This window comes from Schistocerca nitens, chromosome 1, assembly GCF_023898315.1.
Source record: "Schistocerca nitens isolate TAMUIC-IGC-003100 chromosome 1, iqSchNite1.1, whole genome shotgun sequence".
Lineage (NCBI taxonomy): Eukaryota > Metazoa > Arthropoda > Insecta > Orthoptera > Acrididae > Schistocerca > Schistocerca nitens.
In genome coordinates, this window is record NC_064614.1 from 1,123,142,180 (window position 1) to 1,123,157,025 (window position 14,846).

Genomic DNA, 14,846 nt, shown 5'->3' on the forward strand with positions numbered 1-14,846 from the left:
ATATACTACTGTTGAAGGAACTTCATTAACAGAGGATGGCTCAGTGCTAGAGGACCGCGTGGTTATAATTAAACTTTCCCTATTTGACACGTTATAACACGGAAGCTAATTACCGTACGAGTACCGAACTTGGTAGTATTAATGCCCAAAGCATGGGATGCATGATTTCCATGCGTCACAGCGCCAGCGTCCAATTCCAACTATGGCCACCAGATGCCGTGATCAGTCATCGTGATTCACAGTTCCACACACCTTACCTGTCGCAGTGCATTTGTTGACGTATCAACAGGAGCTTAGACAAATGGAGCAGAGTATTATTGGTGAAGCTCTATTATCAAAACAACAATAATGCTGCAGCTGCATTTCGAGAATATCGCTGGCCGAAAGGATTACGGAAGGGTCCTCTTTCTCCACCTGCAGTGCGGAGCATTATGAGGACGTTTGAATCAATTGGAGAACTGGGCGTCGCTCCGGGAAGAGACCGACGACCATTTGCAACACAGGTGGTTGATGAGATCGCTGTTGCTATGGCAGACAACGCTGGGCGAAATTCCTGATCATCAGGAAGTGCGCATGCTGTGTCACGACAGTTGAATATCCCGCAGTCCACTGTACGGATGGTGTTTCGAACCATTCTCAAACGGTATCCGTACAAGATCTATATCGTACAGTAGCTTGCACCACAGGACGCACAACGATGTGTTGACTTCGCTCTCCACTTTCTTGAAAGGATTGAAGCTGACGAGGGCTGGCCATGGACCATCCTATGACCAGACGAAGCTCATTTTTCTCTGACGGGTGAGGTGAACACACAGAATTGCCGAATGTGGGGATGTTCACCTCCAGTCACTGTTCATGAAGTTCCTCTGTATGGTGAGCGTGTCACCGTATGGTTAGGCTTCACGGCTATATTCATCAATGGCGCGTGCCTTTTTTAACAGGTTGGCGCTCAAGGATCAAAGACGTGCAGTGTGACTGGCCAGCATAACTGCGATGTGCTTCGTCAGCATGTCATACCCGCCGTACGGGAGAGGTACGCAGCATTGAACTCAACAGTTTTCGTGCAAGATGGGGCCCCAGAGTACATCGCTCGTGAAGTTCAGCTGCTTCTCCGAAACACATTTGGAAACGATCGAATTATCAGCAGACCGTTTCCCGACACGATCACCTGATCCCAGTCCCTGTGATTTCTGGTTGTGGAGCTACGAGAAAGTCAGGGTTTACCTGGGGAACATTCACGCATGGGCTGATCTGAAGCGCAGCATATCAAAAGAGATAGCCAGTATACCTACAGACATGCAATCCTGCACTTTCAGGCTCTTCTGGACACTGGCGGGCGCCATATTGAGCCCCTTTCGCAGCAGTAATGGCACCGGTATGTAATGGTATGTTGTACCGTAGCAGCACATTAAAAGTGTTTCAATTGAACTGATTCTGCATTATTTGTCTTACCCGTATCCTTGAGTTAAATGCTACCAAATTTGGTGCTCGTACGGTAATTAGTTTCCTTGTTATAACGTGTTGAATAGGGACAGTTTAATTATAATCACCCACTATATAGAGGTAGGTTTATCGGATCTAGTGTGTGTGTGTGTGTGTGTGTGTGTGTGTGTGTGTGTGTGTGTGTGTGTTCGGGCATGGGTGCCTAGTAATGGAATAAACTAACATACTCGAGTTGGAGTTCGTCTCCAACCAATTAATAAACAAAACCAGGGAAGTAACTGAAATTATCATTAACATAATGGCTATATTATTATAAATTTCTATGTGTGATGGGAAAATGTTGATTGTTTTCGTTTAAACAGGCAAAAACAAGTATTGTGAGACCACAGAACAGAAGGCTTAACAGCATTACAAGAACTGCTGGAACGAGAGTGGGTTGGAAGGATGCGGAAGAGACGTTCAGTCAGCAGTAGTTGGATCATGACTAAAGCTGAAGACGAACGACAACAACAACAAGAAAACTACCATCATTTTATTTCTGCTTCCAAAGATATTAATTTTGCGGAAATATATCTGATTATGATATACTTTAACTAGATTTCTGCAGCGGCGGCACCCATCCTTTTCTTTTATTGTAATATGCCTCACTTAACCACACTATCTCTATGAAACAAATATAAGTAATGTAAATTATCAACCCGTAACGGATACTGATACAAAATCCGTGACTGCATTAAACAGGTTCTTAATGTGGGCACTACAAAAAGTATCACTACAGTGTTGTGCTTAATTGTCATTAACAGATACAATAAGAATGTGTGGGAGGTATGAACGAAGATGAAGCATCTCCTACAAAAAGCGTCAGGACCACCGCTCGACGGCGGTTGGCTTTTGTTTCGGGGGCAAATATTGCTTCAGGGCAAACTACAGTATATGTCACTGGAAGGTGGAGTGCGCAAAGACGGGTAGGTGCATTACAACACGTAAAAGAAAACAAAAAGAGGGTATATATAGCGCAGGCAGAAAGTGCGCTACTCACATGCGAGTGGGCGAGCAACTCCTTCATAATGAAATTGTCGTAAATTTCACGAGCGAGCTTTCTTCTCTCCTCCACGCATTCCAGTTTTTCGAACTGCTTTATCTGTAACAAAAAGGAACAAAGTCCATAAGCGTACCCATTTATATCAAGAGCCTTAACCAAATTACAAGGTAAACATCTATACTAATAACAAATCTGTAAAACTGCTGTGTGTGTCTTTTTGAACAGAGGAATTTTCGTACGGTTTTCGCAGCTAACTCGAGCATAGTTTGGGGCTCTGTAAAGCCTTTAATTCAACAAAATCAGACCACGGAGAAAAATATATCTTTATTGAAAGTTTTATCAATACTAATATTATAAATGCGAAAGTAACTCTGCCTTGGGTTTTCACGACAATCTTGCTGAACCGTTCTCGCTGCAATAGCTTGAACCATGAGGGAGAAAAAATAGGCTATTCTAAAAAGTGTGTAGTACAAGAGACTTTTTGATTTCAAGAATATTCCGCAAATTTACTCTCTGACTCGATTTTTTATTACATTTTTGAAAATGCTTTTAATGGATGATATGTCCTCAGTGTGTTTAATCCCTACTTCCACAGTATTTGTTGCATAATGTATACGTTCCGTAACGTATATCTACTTCAATTGCACGATGCAAAGACACGCGCTCCTGCCCACGCCCCTCTGTGTACACTGATCGGCAGCGACGCGGCGCGTGCCGACGCAGCGTGCGTTGCGACAGCTTGGCAGGGGGGAGAGCTATGCTTACCCGAACAGACACACACGTGAGGGCAGCTCATGTTATTGCACGTGTAGCTTTCTTACTCACTACGGTACCAGTCATCATAGCAAAACTGATGATATACGAGCGCAGCCGTGGGTAAAAGCTAATTAATACCAAGAAAAGGAAAAATTAGACTCGATTTACAGGTGGATTTGAAAATTCATATTCTTAAGTAAAAATACAAACGAAATCAAATCTACAGTCGATGTTATGGAGTTCTGATTACGTGAATGGTGTTGAAATAAGCAAAGAAGCTTAATTTCTCTCCGTGGCGCCCTTTTCCCTGCATGAGTAGAACACCATCTCTACACGTCAGTAAATATTCTGTCCGAGAGGTACTATGCAAAGCTATGCAAAGCCTTAGAAAAAAATAAACACGATATAGCACTGTGAGCAATAAACAGGTGTCAAAGGAATTGGAACACACTCAGAAACATGTAAATTGTCTCATTACTTAAGAAACAGTGCCACTGGAAGCTTCTAAACAGTGGCATCAACGAACACAACGGCTGTAGAACCGTCTCGGACAAGGTTATTGGTCTCCTCCACTACTTTCACAGCCACCCTTCCTAGGGTACACAGTTGCACCTAACCCAACAGGCAGTCCATATCTTTAATCGCTGTCCGAATAGAACACTAACTAGAGATGGTCTGCACTTAACGTAACTTCACTGCCTGCCAAAAGACATGCTCGGATGCCAATGTACCCTCGAACTTGTACATGTACACACCATCGGCTGGTAAGTAAATGATTAAAGGAAGTGTAATCCGCTGTGACAGGTAGAGCAGCCACGGCTCTGACCACTATGAGACTTAAAAAAATGGTTAAAATGGTTCTGAGCACTATGGGACTTAACTTCTGAGGTCATCAGTCCCCTAGACTTCGAACTACTTAAACCTAACTAACCTAAGGGCATCACACACATCCATGCCCGACGCAGGATTCGAACCTGCGACCGTGGCGGTCGCGCGGTTCCAGACTGAAGCGCCTAGAACCGCTCGGCCACACCGGTTGGCCCGAGCAGCCACGCCAGTTCTTTAGTGTTATTCGTGTTTAGCGTTGTTACAAGGCTTGGTAGGGAGTAAAAGGGGGCGTGAACAGCGACAGGTGTCGAGTGATTGTAGTGAATAACACAGAGATGCCCTGTACATGCGCGAGACAGCGTTATCAGCATCTCACGGACTTTATAAGGAGCCTCATTGTGCGTTTCCATTTGGCTGGGTGGTGGAATTGTGCAATATTCTGATTTGTGGGACAGTCGGATGTGACAGCGGTCCGATGTCGGACACACGGCGACCTGGGGGCAGGCATGCTCCTGAAGGTTCTGCTCGATAACATATGACCACCACAAGACAGGATTGCCATATTGTGTACCAAGCACATCGTAACACCTTCAAATCCGTGCCTGCCATACGAGAACACGTAATCCTACAACATTCTATGTCACCTGCGCCACCGGTCAGAGACTAGCAGCAGTCGGTCTAGGGAATTACCGTTCCACGCGTAGGCTGCTGTTAACCCCATAACACACACGGCTGCGTGTGGAGTGACGACGAGACTGGGAAGGAAGGACTGGTGATGAATGACATCTCAATGTGTTCAGCGACAATTCGTGGTTCAGCATTATCCTAGATGGCCTTGATCGGCGAGTATGGCCGTGACCTATGGAGAGGTCCCATTCTTCCAAAATTTTGGAGAGTCACAGTGGTGTTACTGCTGGAGTCATCGTGTGGGTAGCCGTTGGGTATGACTTCACGTCGCGACTTGTAGTGTTTGAAGGAAGGTGTGTCACGGACATCCTATACCTTCATGTGTTACCTCTCATGAGACAGTATCGTGCCATCATTTTTCAACATGACAATGCCCGTCCATACATGGCACGCCTCTCTGTGATGTTGACGAACACTTGTGGGCAGCTAGATCTCCAGACTGCTCCCCGATAGGCCGGCCGTTTTGGCCGAGCGGTTCTAGGCGCTTCAGACCGGAACCGCGCGACCGCTGCGGTCGCAGGTTCGAATCCTGCCTCAGGCATGAATGTCTGTGATGTCCTTAGGTTAGTTAGGTTTAATTAGTTAGAGGGGATTGATGACCTCAGATGTTAAGTCCCATAGTGCTCAGAGCCATTTTTTTTTCCCCTCTCTCCGATAGAACTTTCGCTGGAATCGTCTCAGGGCCTGCGCGTCCACGACATCATGCACCAGTTACAACAGTTGTGGACCAGCTTGCCTCAGGAGTGGATACAATGGCTTTACGAAACCCTTTGCCAACTAATCAGTGCACGCATCCATTCCAGGATGAGTTCAACTTCATACTGACAAGTGAGCTTATACTGCCAAGAAGTTCTTTATAAATTTGACATGATTTGTGATCACTGATATAACATCACAAAACCTCTCAATCTGTGAAGTTTTATTTCGCTTTCTCCTACCCTTTTGGTGCGTCATTTATTTTATTGGGGCAGTGTACTGAAATAACTGTTACCGAGACATACTCATTCAGCAAATTATACGTTCCACGCTGGACCCAGTGAATAGCTTAGGACTCATCAAAAGAAAAACAAAGTTTCATTATTCACGTATTTTTTGGATAGCAATGAAAATACAGTATTACCCATTTTTTTTAAAATTTCAATGCTTTTGTCTCGCTGTTAACATTTCAGTAATTCTAAACAATCAATACGATTCGGGACTTGTGCGAGGGCCATCCAGATCTAAAGTTGCCATTTATTTAAATACCGGTAACCCTTCTTTTCCGGAAGTATAGCGCTCGGGCGATACATATGTTGTAATAATCACATGACGACCGAACAAGTCTCTCAGGCTATCAGTAACGCTGCAGCAGTGGCTCAAAATGGCTGCCCTTATTTTTTCTTCCGCCGGGTGCGAGGTTCCAGTTGTGATAAAATTTCTAAACAGATGAAATATTTCGCCGATAGACATTCATTGTCGGTTCCTCACTTAAGCCCGGTAACCAAACAGTAGAGTCCGCCCACAATACCGTGGCCGCCAGATGCGCAATCGGCAGGACATGCGTGGGGAGAGCAGTATTAGGGGGAGTTAACGGACATACGTTGAAGGGAAATGCTGAGCGCTGGACGGGAAGTGCCGTTCTAAACTGAAGCCTACGCTCACATTTTTGCAAGTAATACGTGGACCCCTTCCACACCCACATGTACATGGTAACTATTTAAAAAGATCTGTCACCTCTGCTTTGTTTGATATCTAAAAAGAATTCCGCTGAAAATGCTGGGATTTATATTCGCTTGGCTTGTTAACTATTCATCACTTTATAGAATCGTCTTGAGTAAAACCTACACATTTTTCTGTTGCCACGTTAAAATCTTCTTTTATCAAAACACAGCGGAGTTTACACAGTGTCACCTCACTAACATGATGAGCAGACGCAGTTGTGAGAGAATTCTGGAGCAGTGCTTTATTAAGTGAGGAACTGGGACAAGAAAGCTTATGAAAAAGCGCATCCTCGGTAAAAAAATAACCGTGTAGTACATTCACTTTCGTTGTCCCAAAACCTATAGCATTTCTCGTTTCACTAGCTGTCAATAGCTTCTACAAATTGCATTATTTCATAGAAAAAGTCTGCAGGTAGTCGAATAACATCGCATATAATGAAGTTTTTATAATAACCACATTGCAAAATACTCTCCTGTTTGCATGCTATGATTTGCCAAAACCTTATTTCAATAGCTCAAACCGTTTATGAAATCTAAGGAATGCTGTGGATATTCCACTCTGGCTTTATCACTGGCGCAGCACGGTTCCAGATGTGTGTGCTACAACAGATCAATTTTTTTGAGACTGGTGACGGATAGAGATCTCCACTCAAGTCTAAAGAAAAATCCGATATGTTAGTTAACTTTCATATGCATAGGTAATGTGCACCAGATCATAGAGACTCTTGTTTTTCAGTGCAAATCTTTTTGGAATTTCGCGCAGTCTGTTATTTCCTTATAAATATCACAATAATTATGACCATTAACGAAATGATGGGCACATCATCATGAACCTGACATACAAAACTACAAGTATTGCAAAAATGATTTTTTCTGGCGAACAGTTTCTGTAAAATCGTTAGAGATAGATTGCAGGGCGCGCACCTCGATTCTATCATTACCGACAGGCCGAGAGGTGACAAACAACTGTCGGCCTCCCATTTTGAACAAACAAATTAACTCGGCCAGCGCTCTGGATGGCAATCGGTCACTGTGCATCGAGCGCCTTATCCTGCGCGGACCCTACCCGATGTGTTGGTGTTACGGTGGACCTCTGGCCGAGACATAGTTCAGAATAACTGTGTTGGCGTAGAAAGTAATGTGGACGGTGTCCTGGGACAGCAAGAGCATTCTGCTCACCGACAACCTGCCGAGAGTTGAAACAATGATCGCTGACCATTACTGTGCAACAATGGAGAAACTGCGATGGGCCATTTACAACACGAGATGCGCACTACTCAGTGCATGTGTTGCGCTAAGCCGTGGTAATGACCGTCAACATACGGCTCGCAACAACACTGTTCTCGAGAAGTTCGACGGGGAGCTGCTTGATCAGTGTCCAGGTCTTTCCTTGCATCTCAGGAAATTCCTACCCTCCGATCAGCATTTTAAAATGACAGCTGAAAACGACTTTCATATGCTGTTTCCATTACCAAATGGCAGGCATCTACGGCACAGAAATACAAAAGTTGATCGCAAGATATGACAAGTGCCTCTTTCAGCGGCGATTATGTCAAAAAATAGCTCAAATTGCTGTATCTGTAGCCAATACAATTTTTCAAGCAACTCCGTTTCCTTTTTTTAGAAATATAGAGAAACTTAACTTCTGGATGACAGTCATAGCTTCTTGCAATCTGGATGTTACTCCCGCGTCTGCGAAGTATGAGTTTTCGTTCCTTGAGTACGTCCCATTGCAACCGTAACTCACCCATAGCTTAGTTATTTGTCAGGTATAGCAACTGGAACTCCAGTATGACGAAAAGTGGACGCCGACTGCTGCGTGTTGTTAGGAGGCATAACGGTATTGTACTGGGACTTTACGACCCCACAATATACCCTACGAATGGCGGACGAGCAGATGTCCTAGACACTGCACTCCTATGGACAATGGGAAACCGCGTCACAGCAACCACGCAAGTTGCGCTGTCGTCTGACAACCTCCAGGTGCTTTTCTATCTAAAAGTGATAGGCGAATCAACGGCAAGACGCAGACGGCCACTGGGTGAAGTAGATTGGGAATAGTTGAGGTAAAACATGGAAGGGTCACTTGATATTGTCCCTGACGTCAAAATCGCGGCATAGACAAGGCGATCAAGAGTTCCACCGAGATAGCTCTACAGGCTGTGGACGCTGCATCCCCCAGAGGTCATCATAAAGGACATCTCGCGACAGCTCCCCCAGAAATAACTGAAGAGATTGCGCACAAATCCGGGTATTCCCGGAATGACAAGTGACGAGAAATCCACAATGGGCGGGGGAGATAGCCTCCCTCCGAATAGACGATGGTACGGCCTGGAGAACGACAAAGTACTTCCTGAAGAAAGGCCAGGGCATTCCCCCTTTACATGTCGCCGAGGAGGTGTCTGCGAACCTGACGCCAAAGCCAGTTCGCGGACAACTCCGTTCCTGTCCACGATCCGATGGACGAAGAACACGCACATCTAATGCAGCAAAGGCTCGTGGCCTTCCTTGAAGTCCAGTACGAAGACGAAATAGAAACGATAACATAAGAGGTGGTCGAACCGCAGATCAGTCTCCCAACTCCAAAGAACGCCGGTGGAAACGACAAACTTGACAACATAATCTTAAAACACCTATCTCCTGATGCCCTCCGGCTCCACATAAACTTTTTTAACACGAACAGACAGGCAACTTCTTTGCTGCATGAAAGCATGCAGAGGTGATTGCATACCGAAAAAGGGAAAGGACACAGGTTTCCCCAAAATTATAGGCAAATCAGTCTCCTCCCAGACATCTCCAATGTCTTCAAGAGGCTGTACATAAAGAGATTAGTCCAGCATGTAGAGGCAGAAGGTCTAATCTCGCATGAGCAATTTGGTTTCCAGCGCGGACACAGCACACATCAGCTCCTACGCCTTGCCGAGGACGCGACGTGTGCCTTGGAGCGTCGTGAGTGCTCAGGGAAGCGCTTCTCGATGTCTCCAATGCCTTTGGCTGTGTGAGGCATGAAAGCCTCCTCTACAAATTATTCGTATTGGGGGTACCGACGCCGCATGTTAGGCTCATTGCATCGTACCTCCTTCCATGTCCGCGCGGGCGACGGTACCAACGGCCAGACAAATAGTAGCGGGAATGCCGCAGGGGTTCGTCCTTAGTCTCCTACTGTTCTCTCTCTACAACTCCGACACGCCAACAGTGAATAGGGTCGTGTTAGCACTGTATGCAGACGACACGGCCCTGTACGCGAGGTGTCCCAATGCTAACGTCATGCACCGACGTCTACAGTTAGCATGTGATGCGCTAGGAACCTGAGCAACCATATGGAGACTGAAATACAACTCCACCAAAAGCCAGGCTCTAATCATAACGAGGAAAAAAGTCCCTACCGACCTCCAGCCAGGGAGATCATGGGAGTCATCGGACTGGTCTCACCAACCAGGGATCCCTTCATTCCTCTAAAGCGTTTGTGATGTGAAATTCTTTGTGGGATCCTGCATTATCCTGCTGGAATAACAGTTTGGTACCCAGCTCATGAAGGGTATGACTCGCAAAATACTGTTGGTCATTCAGACTCTCTTCAACAATTATCAAACTAGTCCAGTTGTCATATCCAACAGTTCCCCACACCACAATTCGAGGATATGGAGAAGTGTGGAGCTCGAGAATCGCTACTTGCTTGACCTTTCACTGGGTCATATACGAACACATTGCCGTAGATATGATCGAAGACAACACTGAACGCCCCACAATGTTACTCAATGTCCCAGTTGACTGACTCCACACCATTGCAAGTAATGTTTTCTGTAACATCTTACCAGCGCTAAAAGACGCATGTCATCTAGAGATCTCAACCCAGCTTCCAGTAATACGTTCATGAAGGTTCCTGGTGACATAAGTCCTGTAAGCCCTGTCCGTATTTAAGCTCTCGTCATCCATCTATTAGTCAACAGCAGTCTGACAATCCTTCCATCTTTTCACGGTGCAGTCCTGGGGGGACCCGCGCCTGCTCTTCTTGCCACACTGCTGCCCTGAGTCCACCTCGTCAGCACTCTTTCTGCAGGTATTGCCCTGCAGCCAACTGTCTGTGCGATCTGTCCCTATGGTGTTCTTTCTTCGTTCAGGCCAATGATTCGACTATCCCCAAAGCCCGAAAGATGACGGTAAGATGGACGTGCAAGTCGTCTGGGATGCTGCGTAGCGATCTCTACCTGAATGGTTCCAGTAAAGCAAGATACACCAAATAGCCATCTGCAATATCATCATTATTCATCTGCAGGAAAAGCTGTGTTCAGTACTAAAAAAACGAAAATGGGCTCACATGAGGATGAAATTTTGATCACCAAATCCCACCGGCCTTTGAAATAATGGAGTGTCATTGTGGTAGCGTTCGGTGAAGATGATCATGGCCCAACACATTCCGCTGTATATAGTGCGTATGAAAGGCACTTCACTGGATACTTCGTCTTGAGTCAGCTATACTACAAGTGGAGTAGTCGACCACGAAAACTTGTTGAAGATAACAGCTGAAGATGGTATACACTTATTGCACTTGACTTTCGTTTGCTTTTGGCGTGACAATATCCGAGGCGTGTGTAGCAAGTCTGCGTTATATAAATTTCTTAACTATCCCACTCTGTTTGTGGCAAAGTGAAAATGACGCATACAATACTCCTGCATCATTTTGTTATCAACGTTATACGGAATATCGCTACCCTAGCCCGCGAGTTGGGGCAAACTAACACAAGGACACTAGGCTCCCTTTCATACTTGCTAACAACACAGCACGATTCCAAATGCGCAGCGAAAGGCGGAACTGGAGGGATGACGCCAAGTGGTGTTCTGAGATGAGAGCAGGCTCTGCCTTGGCGTCAATGATTCTCATTCTGGACTGCAACGCTACACCTCATCACCTATTTTGTCCAAATTCGAGGTATTTGCAGTCCTTGGCCAGAAATGAAAGTGACGGAAGTGAGAGCTCCACATGGTCAAACATGTAGGAAAAAAAAAAAATTCAATTTTAGCGCGAGTCGGGCGAGGCATGAGCCACTTATTTTTACACCGCTTCCGCACAACGGTTGGCGCAGTGGAATGACTATGGGATGGCGCCGGCCGATGTGGCCGAGCGGTTCTAAGCGCTTCAGTCTGCAACCGCGCGACCGCTACTGCCTCGTGCATGGTCGTATGTGATGTTCTTAGGTTAGCTAGGTTTAAGTAGTTCTAGGGGACTGATGACCTCAGATGTTAAGTCCCATAGTGCTCACAGCCATTTGAACCATTTTTTATGGGATGGCACCTGTCAGAGTCGTATCTAGACGAATCAGAGAGGTCCCATACCACTCCAACTGCACACGCCTCACACCATTACAGAGCCTCCACCAGCTTCAACAGTCCCCTGCTGACATGCAGGGTCCAGGGATTCATGAGGTTGTCTCCATACCCGTACACGTCCATCCGCTCGATACAATATGGAACTAGACTTGTCCGACCAGGCAACGTGTTTCCAGTCATCAACTGTCCAATGTCTTGACGGGCCCAGGCGAGGCGTAAAGTTTTGTCATACAGTCATCAAGGGTACACGAGTGAGTCTTCGGCTCCGAAAGCCCATATCGATAATATTTCGTTGAATGGTTCGCACACTGATACGTGTTGGTGGCTCAGCATTGAGATCTGCACCAATTTGCGGAAGGGTCGTACTTCTGACACGATGAACGATTCTCTTCAGTTGTCGTTGGTCCCGTTCTTTCAGGATCTTTCTCCGGCCACAGCGATGTCGGAGATTTGATGTTTTACCGGATTCCTGATATTCACGGCACACTCGTGAAATGATCGCACGGGAAAATCCCCACTTCGTCGTTACCTCGGAGATGCTGTGTCCCATCGCTTGTACGCCGGCTATAATACCACGTTCAAAGTCACATAAATCTCGATAACTTGCCATTGAAGCAGCAGTAACAGATCTAACAACTGCGCCAGACACTTGCTTTCTTATATAGGCGTTGCCGACCGCAGCGCCGTGTTCTGCCTGTTCACAAATCTCTACACTTGAATACGCATGCCTATAACAGTTTCTTTGGCACTTCAGTGTATCTTACTACGCGTGTATATATGTGGAAACAGTTACTAAAAATCTCAAAAAGTACTTGACCGATTTACTTTGAATTTTTACACCTTGCTGTAATAAATCTTTGGACATATACAGGCTCTATATTTTAATATACAATATACATATAAAATATATAATGGTGAAACATTGTCACAAAACAGGAAGTTGTGTTTATTGCTTATCATCTTATGATTCAAATACTACTACAGAATCTGAATTTGCAACAATAATACACAAATTTCAAGGTCAGAGATACGGGGAAAGAGTAGATGGACTGAGAGGTGGGAGGAAACGGACGTAGAAAGTAGAAAGGGAGAGATGCTCAGAGAGAAGGGGCAGGAGGAGACGGAGAAAGGGGGGAGGAGAAGAGCAACACAGGGGGAGGGCGGCAGGAGGTATGGACACAGAATGGGGGAGGGGAAGGATGAGGAGGAAAGAGAGTAGGGGAATATGGAGATTAAGACGTGTAGGCAATTCCCATATATATTTCTTTCTTTTCCATTTCACCAGACAGTCACAGCAACGTGTGGCTAGGAATATAATATTTTCATAAATGACATGAAAAGAAAGGGCACAGGAAAATTTGGAACTGCAACTAAATTTCCAGGAAGGCGTTGTAAAGACTACACGAGAACTTCGTATGCACAATTAGATGTGTGTATAATTTTACAGTTGTTGATTTACAACTGCTGGGATGATATTCATCGAAAAACCAGGGGAAGCAGTAACTTTCTCGGGATCCTCCAAATGTTCTAAATGCCACGTTTTTATAATTACATGGTTGTTTTTGAGTCTCTATAGAAAAACAAACTCGGTTGACATTCGTAAAAAGTTGTGTCTGATCGTTCACTTTAGCAGAAAACCACGCGTAACGTATCATTTCGCCAAACATTGGCGAGGGTAGCTGGTAATGTATACGGGGCGATCAAAAAGTTCCCGTTTGAGGGCAGTGCTGCAACGTATATGCAATGTAGCGCGACTCCAACGGGGGTACGTACGCACCGAAGCGCACACAACGTGTCAGTGTGGTATTCGTGTCTTGTCGACGAAGGTGCGGCAAACGCAGAAACGTGAACTGTGGCGACGTTATTACCGAGTGCATCCACACAGGACCAACGTCATGTTATTCTTTTCTTGACTGCTGAAGGACAAACACCGGTAGGCACCCATCAGTGGATGAAGAATGCGTATGCAGCAAAGGCGAAACGTACAGGAAAATTGCGACAAGGACTGCTGTTGCTTCATGATAACGCATGTCCCCACATCGCAAACGTCGTAACGCGGAAGTTACGTCAACACAAGTGGGAGACACTGGAGCACCCGCCCTGCAGCCCTGACCTCCCGCCATGCGATGAGCGTGCCTTAGCGCTCTCAAAGACGGCCGTGGAAAGTCGACGATTCCTGTCGGACGAGGATGTGCTGCAGGCAGTTACGAATTACACTACCGGCCATTAAAATTGCTACACCAAAAGAAATGCAGATGATAAACGGGTAATCATTGGACAAATATATTATACTAGAACTGACATGTGATTACATTTTCACGCAATTCGGGTGCATAGATCCTGAGAAATCAGTACCCAGAACAACCACCTCTGGCCGCAATAACGGCCTTATACGCCTAGGCATTGAGTCAAACAGAGCTTGGATGGCGTGTACAGGTACAGCTGCCCATGCAGCTTCTACACGGTACCACAGTTCATCAAGAGTAGTGACTCGCGTACTGTGACGAGCCAGTTGCTCGGCCACCATCGACCAGACGTTTTCAGTTGGTGAGAGATCTGGAGAATGAGCTGGCCAGGGCAGCAGTCGAACATTTTCTGTATCTAGAAAGGCCCGTACAGGACCTGCAACATGCGGTCGTGCATTTTCCTGCTGAAATGTAGGGTTTCGCAGGGATCGAACGAGGGGTAGAACCACGGGTCGTAACACATCTGAAATGTAACGTCCACTGTTCAAACTGCCGTCAATGTCAACAAGAGGTGACCGAGACGTGGAACCAATGGCACCCCCTACCATCACGCCGGGTGATTCGCCAGTATGGCGATGACGAATAGACGCTTCCAGTGTGCGTTCACCGCGATGCCGCCAAACACGGATGTGACCATCATGATGCTGTAAACAGAACCTGGATTCATCCGAAAAAAATGACGTTTTGCCATTCGTGCACCCAGGTTCGTCGTTGAGTACACCATCGCAGGCGCTCCTGTCTGTGATGCAGCGTCAAGGGTAACCGCAGCCATGGTCTCCGAGCTGATAGTCCATGCTGCTACAAACGTCGTGGAAC

At 46.0% G+C, this 14,846-nt stretch overlaps 1 protein-coding gene across 1 annotated transcript in view; it reads right to left on the minus strand.

Moving 5' to 3' along the window:
• LOC126199214 (G protein-coupled receptor kinase 1) overlaps window positions 1–14,846 on the minus strand; it is a 1,128,404-nt gene that overhangs the window by 64,057 nt on the left and 1,049,501 nt on the right. Inside the window, exon 4 of the mRNA XM_049935996.1 lies at window positions 2,483–2,584. Coding sequence (XP_049791953.1) covers window positions 2,483–2,584 — 102 coding nt within the window. The remainder of the gene's footprint in view (window positions 1–2,482; window positions 2,585–14,846) is intronic.